The sequence below is a fragment of the Hyla sarda genome, chromosome 7, assembly GCF_029499605.1.
Source record: "Hyla sarda isolate aHylSar1 chromosome 7, aHylSar1.hap1, whole genome shotgun sequence".
In the NCBI taxonomy this organism is placed as follows: Eukaryota; Metazoa; Chordata; class Amphibia; order Anura; family Hylidae; genus Hyla; species Hyla sarda.
The window spans coordinates 135,053,939-135,068,170 of NC_079195.1; the positions used below are offsets into that span (position 1 = coordinate 135,053,939).

The 14,232-nt window shown below is 42.1% G+C and overlaps 1 protein-coding gene across 4 annotated transcripts in view; it reads right to left on the reverse strand.

The window, feature by feature from the left end:
• GRID1 (glutamate ionotropic receptor delta type subunit 1) overlaps positions 1 to 14,232 on the reverse strand; it is a 1,339,076-nt gene that overhangs the window by 32,976 nt on the left and 1,291,868 nt on the right. The window contains exons 15-16 of one of the 4 annotated variants that reach the window (XM_056530787.1): positions 11,885 to 12,125; positions 9,708 to 9,802 (exon numbers count right to left, since the gene is read on the reverse strand). In XM_056530787.1, the coding sequence (XP_056386762.1) occupies positions 9,708 to 9,802; positions 11,885 to 12,125 (336 nt within the window). Of the gene's footprint in view, positions 1 to 9,707; positions 9,803 to 11,853; positions 12,126 to 14,232 lie in introns of all 4 variants that reach the window. The other 3 variants (XM_056530788.1, XM_056530786.1, XM_056530790.1) reach the window with 3 other exon arrangements.

Sequence of the window (14,232 nt, forward strand, 5' to 3'; positions counted from 1 at the left end):
CATATTTTATATTTTGTTGTACACTGTGCACCATATTGGGGATAGGGGCACCAACACAAGGTACTACACAGAACACCTGTGTAGTACCCAACCCTAATGCTTGTCCTCATAAAAAAAATGACATGCTTCAACTATACCACTTCAGGGTATGTTCACAAACGTAAATCTCACTGGCACATTTTATTTTATGTGCACGTTTTTGTCCCTAACCAATTTAACTTCATCTAAAACATTCACTGGATGTGCTCTGCAAATGTACTAGTGAGGGATGCAAACAAAATCCTCCAGGCAGCTTTACATTCACTGGACTGAGCAGGACACACATTGTACTTGGTGTACTCCTTTAACAGGATCCCTGCTCCTGTATGCAAATCACCCAAATTAATTCCAAAATTTTAGATTTAGACAAATTTAAAGTTTGGAGCACATTAGATTTATTTAGAAGGATTCATTCATCTCTCTATGTTATTTTCATGAACTGACAAGTAAAGACAGAATTTGGATTCAGGGAAGGGCTTTGTGAGATTAGCTAAAGTGGTATTCTAGTATTAGAAAATGTTATTTAAATAAAATTATCACCCCAAAATATATACCTTACTAATAAAACATCACAAATTGGAGGGGGCGTGGCCTGGCCGTGCACGGAGATGGCCGCTTAACTTCGCAGCTCCGCAGCAGTCACTCGAAACACGGGCTATTGATCCTGCCAGCGACTCCTAAACCTACTCAGAGGACTCACCGTCCACTATGGCGACTGCGGGCAGGAAGCGGGCTAACAAGCCGGAGGAATCTCGGTCCCTAAGTCGTTTTTTCACGCCGGGGAGAGCCGGAGCTCGTGGCGCCCAAGATGGCGCGGGTCTTCCTGCTGCAGCTACCTCAGGAGACGGCGCTACCACACGCAGATCCTTCCTCCCGCAACCTCAGAGGAAATCCGTGCCCTCAATTGCCGAGGTAGGAGACACTGCCCCACTCTCTAGGGCCCCCTCTTCCAGCATTCTCCCGGAATCATGGGACTCCCCAGGCCCGTCGCTGCATTCCAACATGGCGGCGGGGGAAGAAGCAGATGATACCTTGCCACTGCCACTGGTGGGAACCCCTAATACCCCTGGGATTGATGAGGGCCTGCCAGCTCTCCACTCCCCGTCCCCACACATAAGCCCTGTGAAGCAGAAGCCCTGGCTCGAATCTGATGAGGGGGGAGAGTGGGGCCTTACAGCTGATAGTGGCCTCAGGGACGCTGCAGAACACAGGGACATGTTTGCTCTCTATCAAACTACTGACAAGGCTGTCTCTGAAAATACCTTAAAGGATATGCTCCTGCTTCTCCGCTCATCCCTCCATAAAGATTTCTCTACACTACTGATCCCTATTAGATCCTCCATCTCAGCTTTGGAGCATAAAGTAGCACATGCAGAAACCAAAATGGCGTCCTTTGCTAAGGCCCACAATGAGCTAGTGGACGCCCACAACGCTCTGGATGAAGCTGTTACTGCGGTGAAGGAAAAGCTGGTCGACACAGAAGACCGCAGTCAGAGAAACAACGTTAATCTTAGGGGCATTCCAGAATCTATTCCGAATTCCCAACTTGCCAAGTATGTTGAAGATCTGACTAGACATATTTTGCCGGATCTCCATCTCTTTGAATACAGCATTGACCGGGCGCACAGAGTAGCCAAACCTAAAACACTTCCTGATGACTTGCCCCGGGATGTCCTTGCCTGCTTCACCTTCCTTAAGACTAAGGACTTGCTACTGCAATACTCAAGGAGGCGAAACTCCCTCCCAGCACCCTATGAAGGGATTCAATTGTATGTCGACCTCTCAGCTGCAACCCTACAGGCAAGACGTGCCTTAAACCCCCTGACAAGGGAGCTGCGCAGATTGGGGGTGCCCTACCGCTGGGGGTTCCCGACGAAGCTGCTGATTCTGCGCCAGAACAAGATGCATGTCATGACCACGGTGGACGAGGGACTTGAGACTTTAAGAAAATGGGGTTTATGTCCTAATGACCCCCCTGATTCACCTGTCCATCGCTCTCCTAGAGACCGCCCCGGACTCACTTGATCTACACTGTACCTGGCACGGGACTGTCCTGATTCATCTCCTGGTTTGATTTTTTTTGCCTTGAGTGACTCTGCTACTCCATGTTGTGACACAATTTGCTCTTTCCTTTTCCACCACCCAGTCTGTGGTGTAATTTCTCCTTTGACACCTTGCTCATTTTTCCTTGTCCCTTTTTATTTTTGTCCTTGATTTGTGTCTTACCCCTCATTATTACTGGTCCCTGTCCGTTTAATTCTCATTCCTCTTGTATTGATGTATGTTATACTTGTTGGATTTCAGGTCTCACCCATTCAAAGACCAGCACGTTAACCAACACAGGCTCACATTGACAGGTGGCAAGGTAGGCCCCTCATCTTGCTATTCTCCTCATCCTCTCTTCTCCCTTTTCCTCTTTCTCCTCCTCTCTAATCCCTTCTTCCTAATTCTCTTAAAGACCCCTGACTATCATGGGCGTTAAGCTGTTTTCCATGAAGGTGAACGGACTTAACAGTCCACAGAAACGGAGCTTCATGTGGCGTGAGATAGAGCGCAGCTCTGCTGATATTGTTTGTATACAGGAGACTCATTTCTCCTCCAAAAACGCTCCTGTCTTGCGCCACAGGAGATTTCCCACAATTGTTGCATCATCTTTTCAGAAGAAGAAGAGGGGGGTACTGGTTGCCTTTGGCAACAAGATAGCGACGGCCATTCACACACAAATAGTTGACCCTTTTAGTCGTTATATTATAATTGTGGGCACGTTTGACAATGTTGACTATACTATAGTAAACCTATACAATATTCGCCAGGGCCAATTTTTACATCGGCTTAAGGTAGCTACGGTACGTAGGGGTGCTTTAGTCGTCTGCAGGGATTTTAATACGGTTGCCTCGCCCTTGCTTGACTGCTCCTCCCCTGAGACGAGGCGATCCTTTTCCTTATCGGGATTGCTTGCAGACAATGATTTGTTTGACATCTGGCGGCTGCAGCATGCGTCCGAACGAGACTACACCCATTGTTCGGCAAGATTTCGTACATATTCTAGGATTGATCTAATTCTAGTCGATCGAAGTCTCATTGAACGGGTGGTCTCTTCATGCATCGGACAAATTACATGGTCGGACCATGCGTCGGTCTCCATTATTGTCAAAGAAGACTTGTCAAAACGCTCTGACTTTGTGTGGAGAGCGAACACCCACCTGATTGCACATACCTCCCACTCTGAGCGACTGTCGACTTCCCTAACGGATTATTTCCTACTAAATAATACCCCTGACGTAGGGACCCTGACAATCTGGATTGCACACAAGGCTGTGATTAGAGGCTCTTTCATTCAAATGGGGGCTACGTTGAAAAAACAAAGGACTCTGGCATTGCAAGAATCCCTTAATAAAATAGCTTCTTTGGAGGCCATCCAGAAATCCCGATATTCTGCTGATTCTGACTTACATCTACGCACTGAGCGTTTACACCTCAGAACGCTGTTGTTGCGCGACTATGAGAAAACCCTTAAACGCTCAAAACTGTCTTTCTACTTGCATGATAATAAACCTGGCTCTCTCTTAGCTAGAAAATTGAAACCCGCTTTTTACAAACAACGAATTCCTCTGATTAAACATCCCAAAATCCAAGCCCCCATGCTATCACCTCGACAGATTGCCAATGCCTTCAGGGATTATTATGAGTCCCTCTATAACCTCAAGGATGACCATCAGTGCCCCCAGCCCTCCCAGACTTCCATTGATTCCTTTCTCTCCTCCCTCACACTTCCTACACTCTCCCCAGACGCACACTCGCCTCTCAACACACCCATTCAAGCACAGGAAATTACAGACGCCGTACGATCCCTGCCCTCTAATAAAGCTCCAGGCCCTGATGGTCTCCCGAACGAATATTACAAACGCTTTCTCCCTATCTTATTGCCCCATCTCTTACCTGTATTCAATGACGCTATGACGACTGGTGCTCTTCCCTCTGACATGTTGGACGCTCTGATTACGACTATCCCCAAACCAGGTAAATCGACAGACTTGACCTCTAACTACCGTCCTATTTCACTGCTGAACACCGACGTTAAACTTTATGCCAAAATATTAGCCACGCGCTTAAGTTACTACTTACCTTCTCTGATAGGTAGAGCCCAGGTGGGGTTTGTTAGGGGGCATCAGGCTCCGGACACTAGAAGGATGATCTCCATTCTGCAACATTGTGAACTACACCAGCTCCCGACTATATTCCTTACCCTCAACGCTGAAAAAGCATTCGACAGGGTGGACTGGCAATATACATTTGTGGCGTTAAGAGCCTTTGACTTTGACGGAGCCATACTGACGGCTATCCAGGCATTATATTCCAACCCTGTTGCCAGTGTATTTACCAACGGAGCCCGCTCTGACCGGTTCACCCTGTCGAATGGGACGCGTCAGGGCTGTCCACTGTCGCCACTGGTTTTCCTTTTGACGATCGAACCTCTAGCCCATGCTATACGCTCCCAACCTGACATAACGGGAGTCCGTATTGGAAATAGGGAACATAAGATGGCGTTATTTGCTGATGACATAATTCTGACCTTGACGGACCCGACTACTTCCCTGACAGCCCTCTTTCAGACTTTAACCCTCTTTGGCTCTGTCTCCTACTATAAACTAAACGTTTCCAAATCCCAGGCCCTCCCCATCAGTGTCCCCCCGGCTCTCCTTACAGTCCTACGCCCTCTGTTCCCCCTCGACTGGCAATGGCACACTATCTCATATTTGGGCATCCACCTTACTTCACCCTCCACCTCCCTCTTCCAGGCTAATTTCCCCCCGATGCTACCCTCCCTAGAGTCTTCCATCGCACACTATAAAACACAAATGTTATCCTGGCTTGGCAGACTAGCTACATTTAAAATGCTACTGCTCCCCAAACTACTATACCTTTTTCGCACACTTCCCATTAGGATCCCCCCTTCCTTCTTTGATTCTGTTAACAAACTCCTCGACAGTTTCATATGGACGTCGGGCCGCCCTAGGGTTTCCAGGAGGGTTATGACCCACCATAGACAAGCGGGGGGACTGGGAAGACCAGACGTTGCAGACTACTATCGGGCCGCGATTTTAGACCAAATGCAACATTGGTGGTCGGGTAATCAGGAAAAGTTGTGGGTGACTTTGGAACAATCATATAGTCAAGAATGCTCTCTACAATCTAGGATGTTAGCTCCACTGTCACGTATGACATTACTCCGCACCCCTTTGACAGTGATCACGACCTTGGATAATATTCGGAGAACTAGCATAAAATCCTTTCCGAACCGCACCACTTGCCCCACATCTGTCGTTCCCATTGAACACCTTTCGCTCCTCATACCTAACCTAGACCTGTCTTCTTGGAAGGCAGCGGGTATTCACACTGTCAGAGACCTCTTAGATGACCACAACACAGTACATTTCCCGACGATCAAAGATAGGTTTCATGTTCCACAAAGCGACTTTTATAAGGGGCTTCAAATTAGGAGCCTGCTAGCGACTGGTCTGTTAGACCGTATGAAGCTACCGGCAAGATTACTCAGTTTCCTGGGTTCACAGAGAGGATCATGTAGAGGCATATCCTTCTTCTATGATTTACTTAGTGATAAACTAACTATAGCTGACTTTCCTTATATGCCTAAATGGGAACGGGACCTGAAATGCACTATTTCTTCTGATCAATGGCGCTCAGCCTTTCAAAAGCTTACCTCTATATTCAGGAATGTGACTCATCAAGAAGCCGCCCTTAAAAGTATCAATAGATGGTACTACACCCCCTACAGGCTACATAAAATTGATCCTGCTTGCTCCGCCCAGTGCTGGAGAGGATGTGGGGAGGTGGGCACAATAATGCATGTTCTCTGGGACTGCCCATCCATAAAACCTGTTTGGAGGGGCATTGAGCTGGTTCTATCTAGAATGTTAGGCCTCCCGATCAGCGTTCCCCCTACCACTGCACTTCTCTTAATAGATTTAGAGGAATACCCTTACTCTGTCAGAACTGTGTTAGCGCACCTATGTATGTCTACTAAATTGTTCATTACCCGTAAATGGAAGACACCCACTCCCCCAACCCTGTCCGAAATCCTTCACTATGTAAACCACACCTGTGAATTGGAGCGCACATTTGCTCTCTCTCGCCAGAGGGATGTGAAATTTTTGAAGGCCTGGGACATTTGGATACACAGCCCGCACTATGTTCCCCCTATCTAACCATGCGACTTTCTCCCATCTACCATCTGTGCTTTCCTCTTCTTCTCCTTTTCCGTTCTGTCTTTTTATTTATTTTTTCTTCCTCTCTTTCTCTCCCCTGAGGGGCCGTGCCTGTGAACATTAGTCCACTGCACATCCAGCGTAACTTATTATGCCACCTATATATGCATAGGGCCATTACTAACTCTCTGACTGACTTAAATGTCTGTGTCTCTTGATTTTCCTTGATCCTCGAAGATGTATTTTTGCAAGCTCTTTTTTTCATTTTTTTTCCCTCTTTGTACCTAGTGGCACTGCTCTGGTGCTCTCTGAGGACAATATCATTGTTTACTGTTATGTTCCCTGTTATACGGTTGGTTCGATGTAATTATACTTTTCGAACTGTATCTGTTATGTTCACCTTTTTCCTAAAATAATAAAACTATTTAAAATTAAAAAAAAAAAAAACATCACAAATTGTGCTGGCTTCTTCATGCTTTTGACACCCAGCCAGAAAGTTATGTAGTCCATTTATTTACACTATGATATTGTCTTCCCGGCTTTTCCCTTCCTCCCAAGATGACACGTCATCCTCTGCTGTCTCAGAAGGTTTGGCTGGGTCTTGTCTCTAAGCTCAAGCTCCTCCCCCTGAGTGATGTCCCAATTTATGACAATGTGCAGCTAGAGAACACAGGACAGCACTCACCCTCCAAACTTCCCTTTATTCAAGCATCTTGACAGTGACAGATAACATAACAGGATAGCAGAGGAGGCAGGGGACGTAACCGGGACAGACTGTGTCATGCTCCTTTGTGCTTGCTCAAGCCAGTGTACACCAGCTTGAGGAAGCGTGAAGGAGCGTGAAACAGGACACTGCACCATCCACACAAACCATATATTGAGTTACCCTGTGATGTCCCTCCATTGCTTATGCCTGAGTTGCCCTAGTCTTGCACGTGCCCGGTCATTGTTTCTTCACTTTTACAATTTATCAAAATCCTCTACAAACTGCATAACCATCTCCCTGTCTCATTCACATAACTCTCAATAATATCTCTGTGCTTAAAGGGGTATTCCGCCCATAGACATTTTATCCCCTATCCAAAGGATAGGGGATAAGATGTCAGATCGCCGCGGTCCCGCTGCTGGGGACCCCCGGGATTCCCGCTGTGGCACCGCGCTATCATTACAGCACAGAGCGAGTTCGCTCTGTGCGTAATGACGGGCGATACAGGGGACGGAGCCGCGTGATGTCATGGCGCCGCCCCTCATGACATCACGGCCCGTCCCCTTAATGCAAGTCTATGGGAGGGGGCGTGACGGCCGCCACGCCCCCTCCCATAGACTTGTATTGAAAGGGGCGGGCCATGACATCACGAGGGGTGGAGCTGTGACGTAACGATGCTCCGGCCCCTGTACCGCCCATCATTACGTGCAGAGCGAACTCGCTCTGTGCTGTAATGATAGCGCGGTGCCGCAGCGGGGATCCCAGGGGTCCCCAGCAGCGGGATCACGGCGATCTGACATCTTATCCCCTATCCTTTGGATAGGGGATAAAATGTCTAGGGGCGGAATACCCCTTTAATAACGACATAGGCAAAGAAGCAGAAAGGAAATTAATACAGCAGTTTCAAGTCTATAACAGGAGTGTAGTGGGAGTGAAGTAGGCAGGTTGGGAGGGCTGCAATGAAGAGCTGAGAGAAAGCAATGCATACTAGGATCTTTCATATTGAATATCAACTTCGTAAGCAGGACATTTTAACATGGTACAGAATGCAAAAAAAAAAGGATTTTTGGTGACTTCAGAACTGGGACAGGTAGGTAATCAATACTATATGCTTTGGAAACATATTTATTTCTTCATTGATTTATTTGTTTATTTACATATCTAATTATGGAATATTACTTTGATGTCATCTGTCTACACTTCATATTTACATTACAATTTTTACAATAAGTGGAAATCGTCAGACAAAAGTACATTTGATGATGACTATTCACTGGACATTAGTTTTACCAGAAGAAGCCCCATCTGAAATCTCTTCACCGTTCTCCTAAGAACAACATTAGTGCATGATAGAAGATCATCCACAGTAATTTCACCTTTTGGTTTCAGTGGGAACATTACATTTCAACATTTGACATATTTTGCACATAATTAATTTTGTGGAGCAGAGTTTTCTGAGAAATAAAAGGTCAGTGCACAAGATGCTTTTCACAATTATTTCTGGAATTTTTTTAATTCTGTCTGTAGAAGATTATAGAAGTAGCTGCATTCAAATTTAATCTATTGGGCTGCCAATGTTTTATGGCCTCAAGCACAGAAGTGTTTTTGGGATACATATCACAGAGCAAATTAAATATTAATACATTCCAACAATCCAACAGTCATGCAAGCCACAGCATGAATACTTTTTTTTTTCATTTTATACATATTAGTATACAAAAAAATGCAACATGCAAAAACAGATGTCCTATAGTAGACCAATATGCAATATTGTGCACAATACAGCAGTGTTAGAGTATATCACGGTATTTTATTCAACTTTATGCAACTTATAGCTATGCCACAGTGTTTATACTTTCAAATTAAAGTTATAAAACTATCAAATAAAACCCATTACTGTACATATTACTTCCATATTACTTTCATAACTTACCTAAGGCAGTATACCAAGATCAGTATAACCATTAATACTATATAGGGATAAATATTTTTACCATACAGATTGCCATCATATTATTACTGAACAAATCCAGTATACTGAGATCAATAAAACCAATAATACCAGTATACAAGGTGGAATATTATCACCATACATATTGCCGTCATACTGTTACTGACAAAATCCTGTATACTGAGATGAATATTACCAATTATACCATTATAAAAGCAACAAATGTTATTAGCATAGTTATTACAATTATACAGTTCCTATGCAAATCCAGTATAACAAGACCAACATTACCAATAATGCCACTGTAAGAAGAGAATACCATGTTACTATCATACTGTTACTGACCAAATTCAGTATATTACGACCCCTATTACCAATAGTACCAAGGAACAAATACCATCACCATACATATGACCTTAATACTGTTACTGACCAAATCCTGTATAATGAGACCAATATTACCAATAAGACCAGTATATACAAGGAGGAATATTTTCACCATACATATTACCATCATACTGTTACTGACCAAATCCTGTATCCTGAGACCAATAATACCAGTATACAAGTAGGAATATTATCACCATGCATATTACTTTCACATTGTTAAAAACCAAATCCAGTATACTGAGGCCAATATTATCAATAATACCAGTATACATGGGGCATATAATACAGCCACACCATAACTACATAAAACCACCACATTGTGGTAGACATCAGCTTTAAACAGGCACTGCAGAGCATATAGATGATTACAGAGCAGTTACATCCAGAGACTCACAAGTGATGTCTTCTTTCATCAGAGTCATTCACTTTCATTGTCTTTTCCATCCGGCTCAGACTGCCATGACAAGTTCTTCCAGCCAGGACTCCTCTCTGCAGAATTTGCCAGAAAACATCTTAGGCTCCTGACTTCAGCATCCAACTCATTCTATTTAAACTTTCCAACAGTAATAGTGACCAATTTGTATCCCCATGCAGTAGTTGTGTAACCACACAGTACTCTTTTATATATTTACCCCCCTCCCCACACACATTGAGCGCTCATCTATTATTAGCCCCCACACTGTGTCTAATCTATATATTTTTATTTATTTAATTTTTTTATTTTATATTTATTTTGTTTTAGTTTATCTATATTTAGGCCAACACACTGTGTACATATCTCTGTTTAACCTATAAATTATAAAAAATAAAATAAAAAAAACTTCAACTCACCTCTCTAAATTGCCTCTTGGACACAGCCCATTGCAGACAATGAGCTACAGAGATGTGATGCCTACTCTAGGATGGGGAAGTCATTGACTGCTTTATTTCTCTTCTAGACCACACAACTAAAACAGCTTGCAGCCTACAGGATAACGTAATGTGGCAGGGTGTTAAAGGCAGTTTGCAACGGTGTCACTTTCCTATGGATGCAGAAACAGTTGTAAGCTGCAGTTGTCATGGTGCATTTGTCCATGATGTCCATACAGACCTCCCTTCTCTAGTTGCAGTTGCACCCAGTGTTTGACTTGAATCAGAAATGGTCATTGGTTGGTGGAGAAAGATGTAAAGAACAGATTCAATTGAAACCTTAAAATGCTACAATAGATTGGCAAACAATTACAAGTTACCAAGACCCCTAGATCTGCTGTTACGTCATAAGGAATGAGCCACAAGATACTGTATGGAGGAGGGGACACAAGATATGCACATGTCTCAACCATAAAATATGTTTATTTCTGTTTATTTGCCCTTATTTTCATGTTTGACTTTCCAGTGAAGACTTAATTTCCCCCAACAGTCATGATATTAAAGTAAATCCCTGATCACATCAAGCTTAACTTCAAAAACAAATGACTGCTAAAATCATAAGCCAGTGGCAAGACAGAACATTCATTAGAAAGAGTCAGCTATATGGTTGCTACAAGTAAAAATAATCTTCATGATGCTCAATAATAATAAGTCATGAAAAAGATTAGTTGCACACAAAATAAACAGGCCATTCAACTGGAAGCAACAAAGTGCGTTAGGCAGAATTCCAAATAAGATGTATGTCGATTTGACAATTGTTGATATATGTTGTGTGAGGATATTTTTGTGAAAATTCTAGGAATTAATATTACGTTCTTGTCAGTCAATAAAACTCAATAAAACTAAACTATACCAGTATAAAGCTTCAATAGTGATCACAACAAAAATGTGTGTTGTAAAGTAGAAAATACAATTGTCTACAAGTAACAGCTTCTCAAATAATAGCTCAATTTAAATGTTAGTATTTTTAGAGACATTTGCTGAAAGGTAAAATCTCTGACAGGTTAGATTGTTAAGAGGTTTAATTGATGAATATTGATGTTTGCTTTATGCATGACAACATTCAGCATTGCTTTGCTTTTTCTACTTGTCATTTCTTTTTTTTTTTTTTTTATTATTTAGAGTCTGAATTATAGCATTTTCCCCCAAATGTCTGTAATGATAGTATTTCTATTCTATGCTGAGCCAAAAAATCTGTGTGTATATATATATATATATATATATATATATATATATATATATATATTTGCGTGTGTGTGTGTGTGTGTAAGCCAGTGTGTTTAAGATTCCCTTGGATGACTTTTTCAGACTCTAATAATCATGTTGCTTTGCTAGACCTACAGAGTAGTTGGAAAGCAATAGTGAAGAAAGTGTTAAATACTTTAGAAGACAAGGTGGGGACCTGTGGATCTGCTCACATTTATTAGCATGAAACAAATACACCTTTGCATTTTTCACTGTCACCGCACAGCCCTATTTGCTTAGGTAGGGATATGCATTATTGGTGCATATATACTGGTATATTTGTAAATATGGTCAAGAGACCCATTAGAAAGTGCTGTAGGTTGTCATCGCATAACTAAATCTACTAATTGGGTTATTGCTTCCAATGATGCATGTCCCTAAGGTACCTTTTATATAATAAGAATAGTAGTTATGGACCTCTTTTGGTGACTCCTGTCGACAGCGGTTGCTGTTCCACCATAATTCCAGTGCAGCTACTAAGCAAGCGAGTAGTAATCCAATGGCTAGAATGCAGAAGACCCCAGCAAAACTGTGCAGTTTTAATGCTTTGCCATCTGTTTGTGCATTGTTGTGACTGTTCAAATCACATCGACCCATCCTCGGCCACCATTTTTGCTTTAAAACGTCTAAGTAACCAGTGTCTTGAAATTCAAGGATTCTAGAAAATAAAGGAAAATAAAAATTATGTTATGCAGGATAAGATGCAACATATTGCTTGGAATACATTTAAATTATGTAACAAAGACAGATTTTCTTGCCAGCTTGGTCAAGTGAGCAGTAGAGGTCAGCTTTCTCATTCCTTCTGCATGGCCCAATCCACAAACAGAAAGTAGAAACAACAAACAGTGCGGGCAAGTGAAATGCAAGAACTTCAGATTTGTTGGATAAAACTTGCTTCTCGGAGATAGACAAGGATGAAACGTACCGCTTCACTGGAGAAACACAGATGACATGTTTCAGGTCATGTGACCCTTCATTTGAGTTGAAATGGCAGTGACCATTTAAGACATGGTCGGGATCAGAAGTAAGGACAGTAGAACAACCAATGAGGGGGGCCTATAAATGTACAATCAATATTATACTGTGTCTGAGAAATTTAACAGGCTGTAAGTTTAACCCCTTAAAGGGGTACTCCAGTGGGGAAAAGAAATTTCAATCAACTGTGCCAGAAAGTTAAATTCAGAAAACAAAGTTTCTATGGGGAGGGATCACTTATGCTGTATGCAATTTACCCAAGCAGGCCAAACAATAGATATAAATTATAAATATAAAATATAAAAATAGTATACAATATTATAAACATATTAAAAAAAGACCTCTTAGTTGCTGCCTGTAATATTGCTATTTGTAAAAAAATATGTCCTTAATAGCAAACTGGGATCTGTAGTCCTCCAGTAAAGTCTAATATGTGGCCTTAATTGTAGTTACAAGGTATGTTGGGACTTATAGTTGCCGTCATACAGTTCATAAGTACGTTATTCTCAGTTCCTTATACCAGTAACAGTGGTCAGCATTCTTTACTGATATACATCCAAATGACGGCAACTCTGTAAGTGCTCAGTTTTGATATAGTCAGTTAATGCTCATAGCAAACTTCTCCAAATCTAATAAACTATTATTATTTAATATTCATCCAGTTCCTAACGGTATGGTCTTTTTCACATATATTTATCTGTATACTTGACCTCGATATCACATATCCTTGAGCGGCAAAAATCTTTTATCAAATAAAAAAAAAAATTACTTCTATTTAAAAATCTTAATCCTTCCAGTACTTATCAGCTGCTGTATACTACAGAGGAAGTTCTTTTTTTGTTGAATTTCTTTTCTGTCTGACCACAGTGCTCTCTGCTAACACCTCTGTCCATGTCAAGAACTGTCCAGAGCAGGATAGGTTTGCTATGGGGATTTGCTCCTGCTCTGGAAAGTTCCTGACATGGACAGAGGTGTCAGCAGAGAGCACTTTGGTCAGACAGAAAAGAAATTAAAAAAGAAAAGAACTTCCTCTGTAGTATACAGCAGCTGATAAGTACTGGGAGGGTTAACATTTTTAATTAGAAGTAATTTACAAATCTGTTGAACTGTCTGGCACCAGTTGATTTACAAAAAAATAAAATACATTGTTTTCCACCGGAGGTCCCCTTTAATAGAACAGCCTATTTTGGCCTTAAGAACTAAGAGTTTGCAAATTTTTCAAATTTGATCTTTCTCACTCTAATAAGGCTACTTTTACACTGCCTCTGAGCTCTGCTACAGGGACTTTCACTGAGATTGTTTTTTCATGACTGATAGTACTTAAATGGGCATTGTCATTTATTTGATTCCTTATGTCAAATAAATAACTTTTGTAATTGGCTTCCATTATTTAAAAAAAAAAAAAAAAACATTTTATGTCAGTTTTTCCAGTGTATATACTCGAGTATAAGCTGACCCGAATATAAGCCGAGGCCCCTAATTTCACACCAAAAACCCAGGAAAAGTTATTGACTCGACTATAAGCCTAGGGTGGGAAATACATCATCCCCCCTGTCATCATCCAGACCCCCATCATTAACACCCTCATCATCATCATCATCACCTGTCATCATCCACCCTTCATTACCCTGTCATCATCCCCCCTTCATCATCCCCTTCTTCATCATTACCCTGTCATCATCCCACACCACCCCCTTCATCATCACCGCTTGTCAATGTCTGATTTAACAGTGGTCTTCAACCTGTAGACATCCAGATGTTCCAAAACTACAACTCCCAGCATGCCCAGA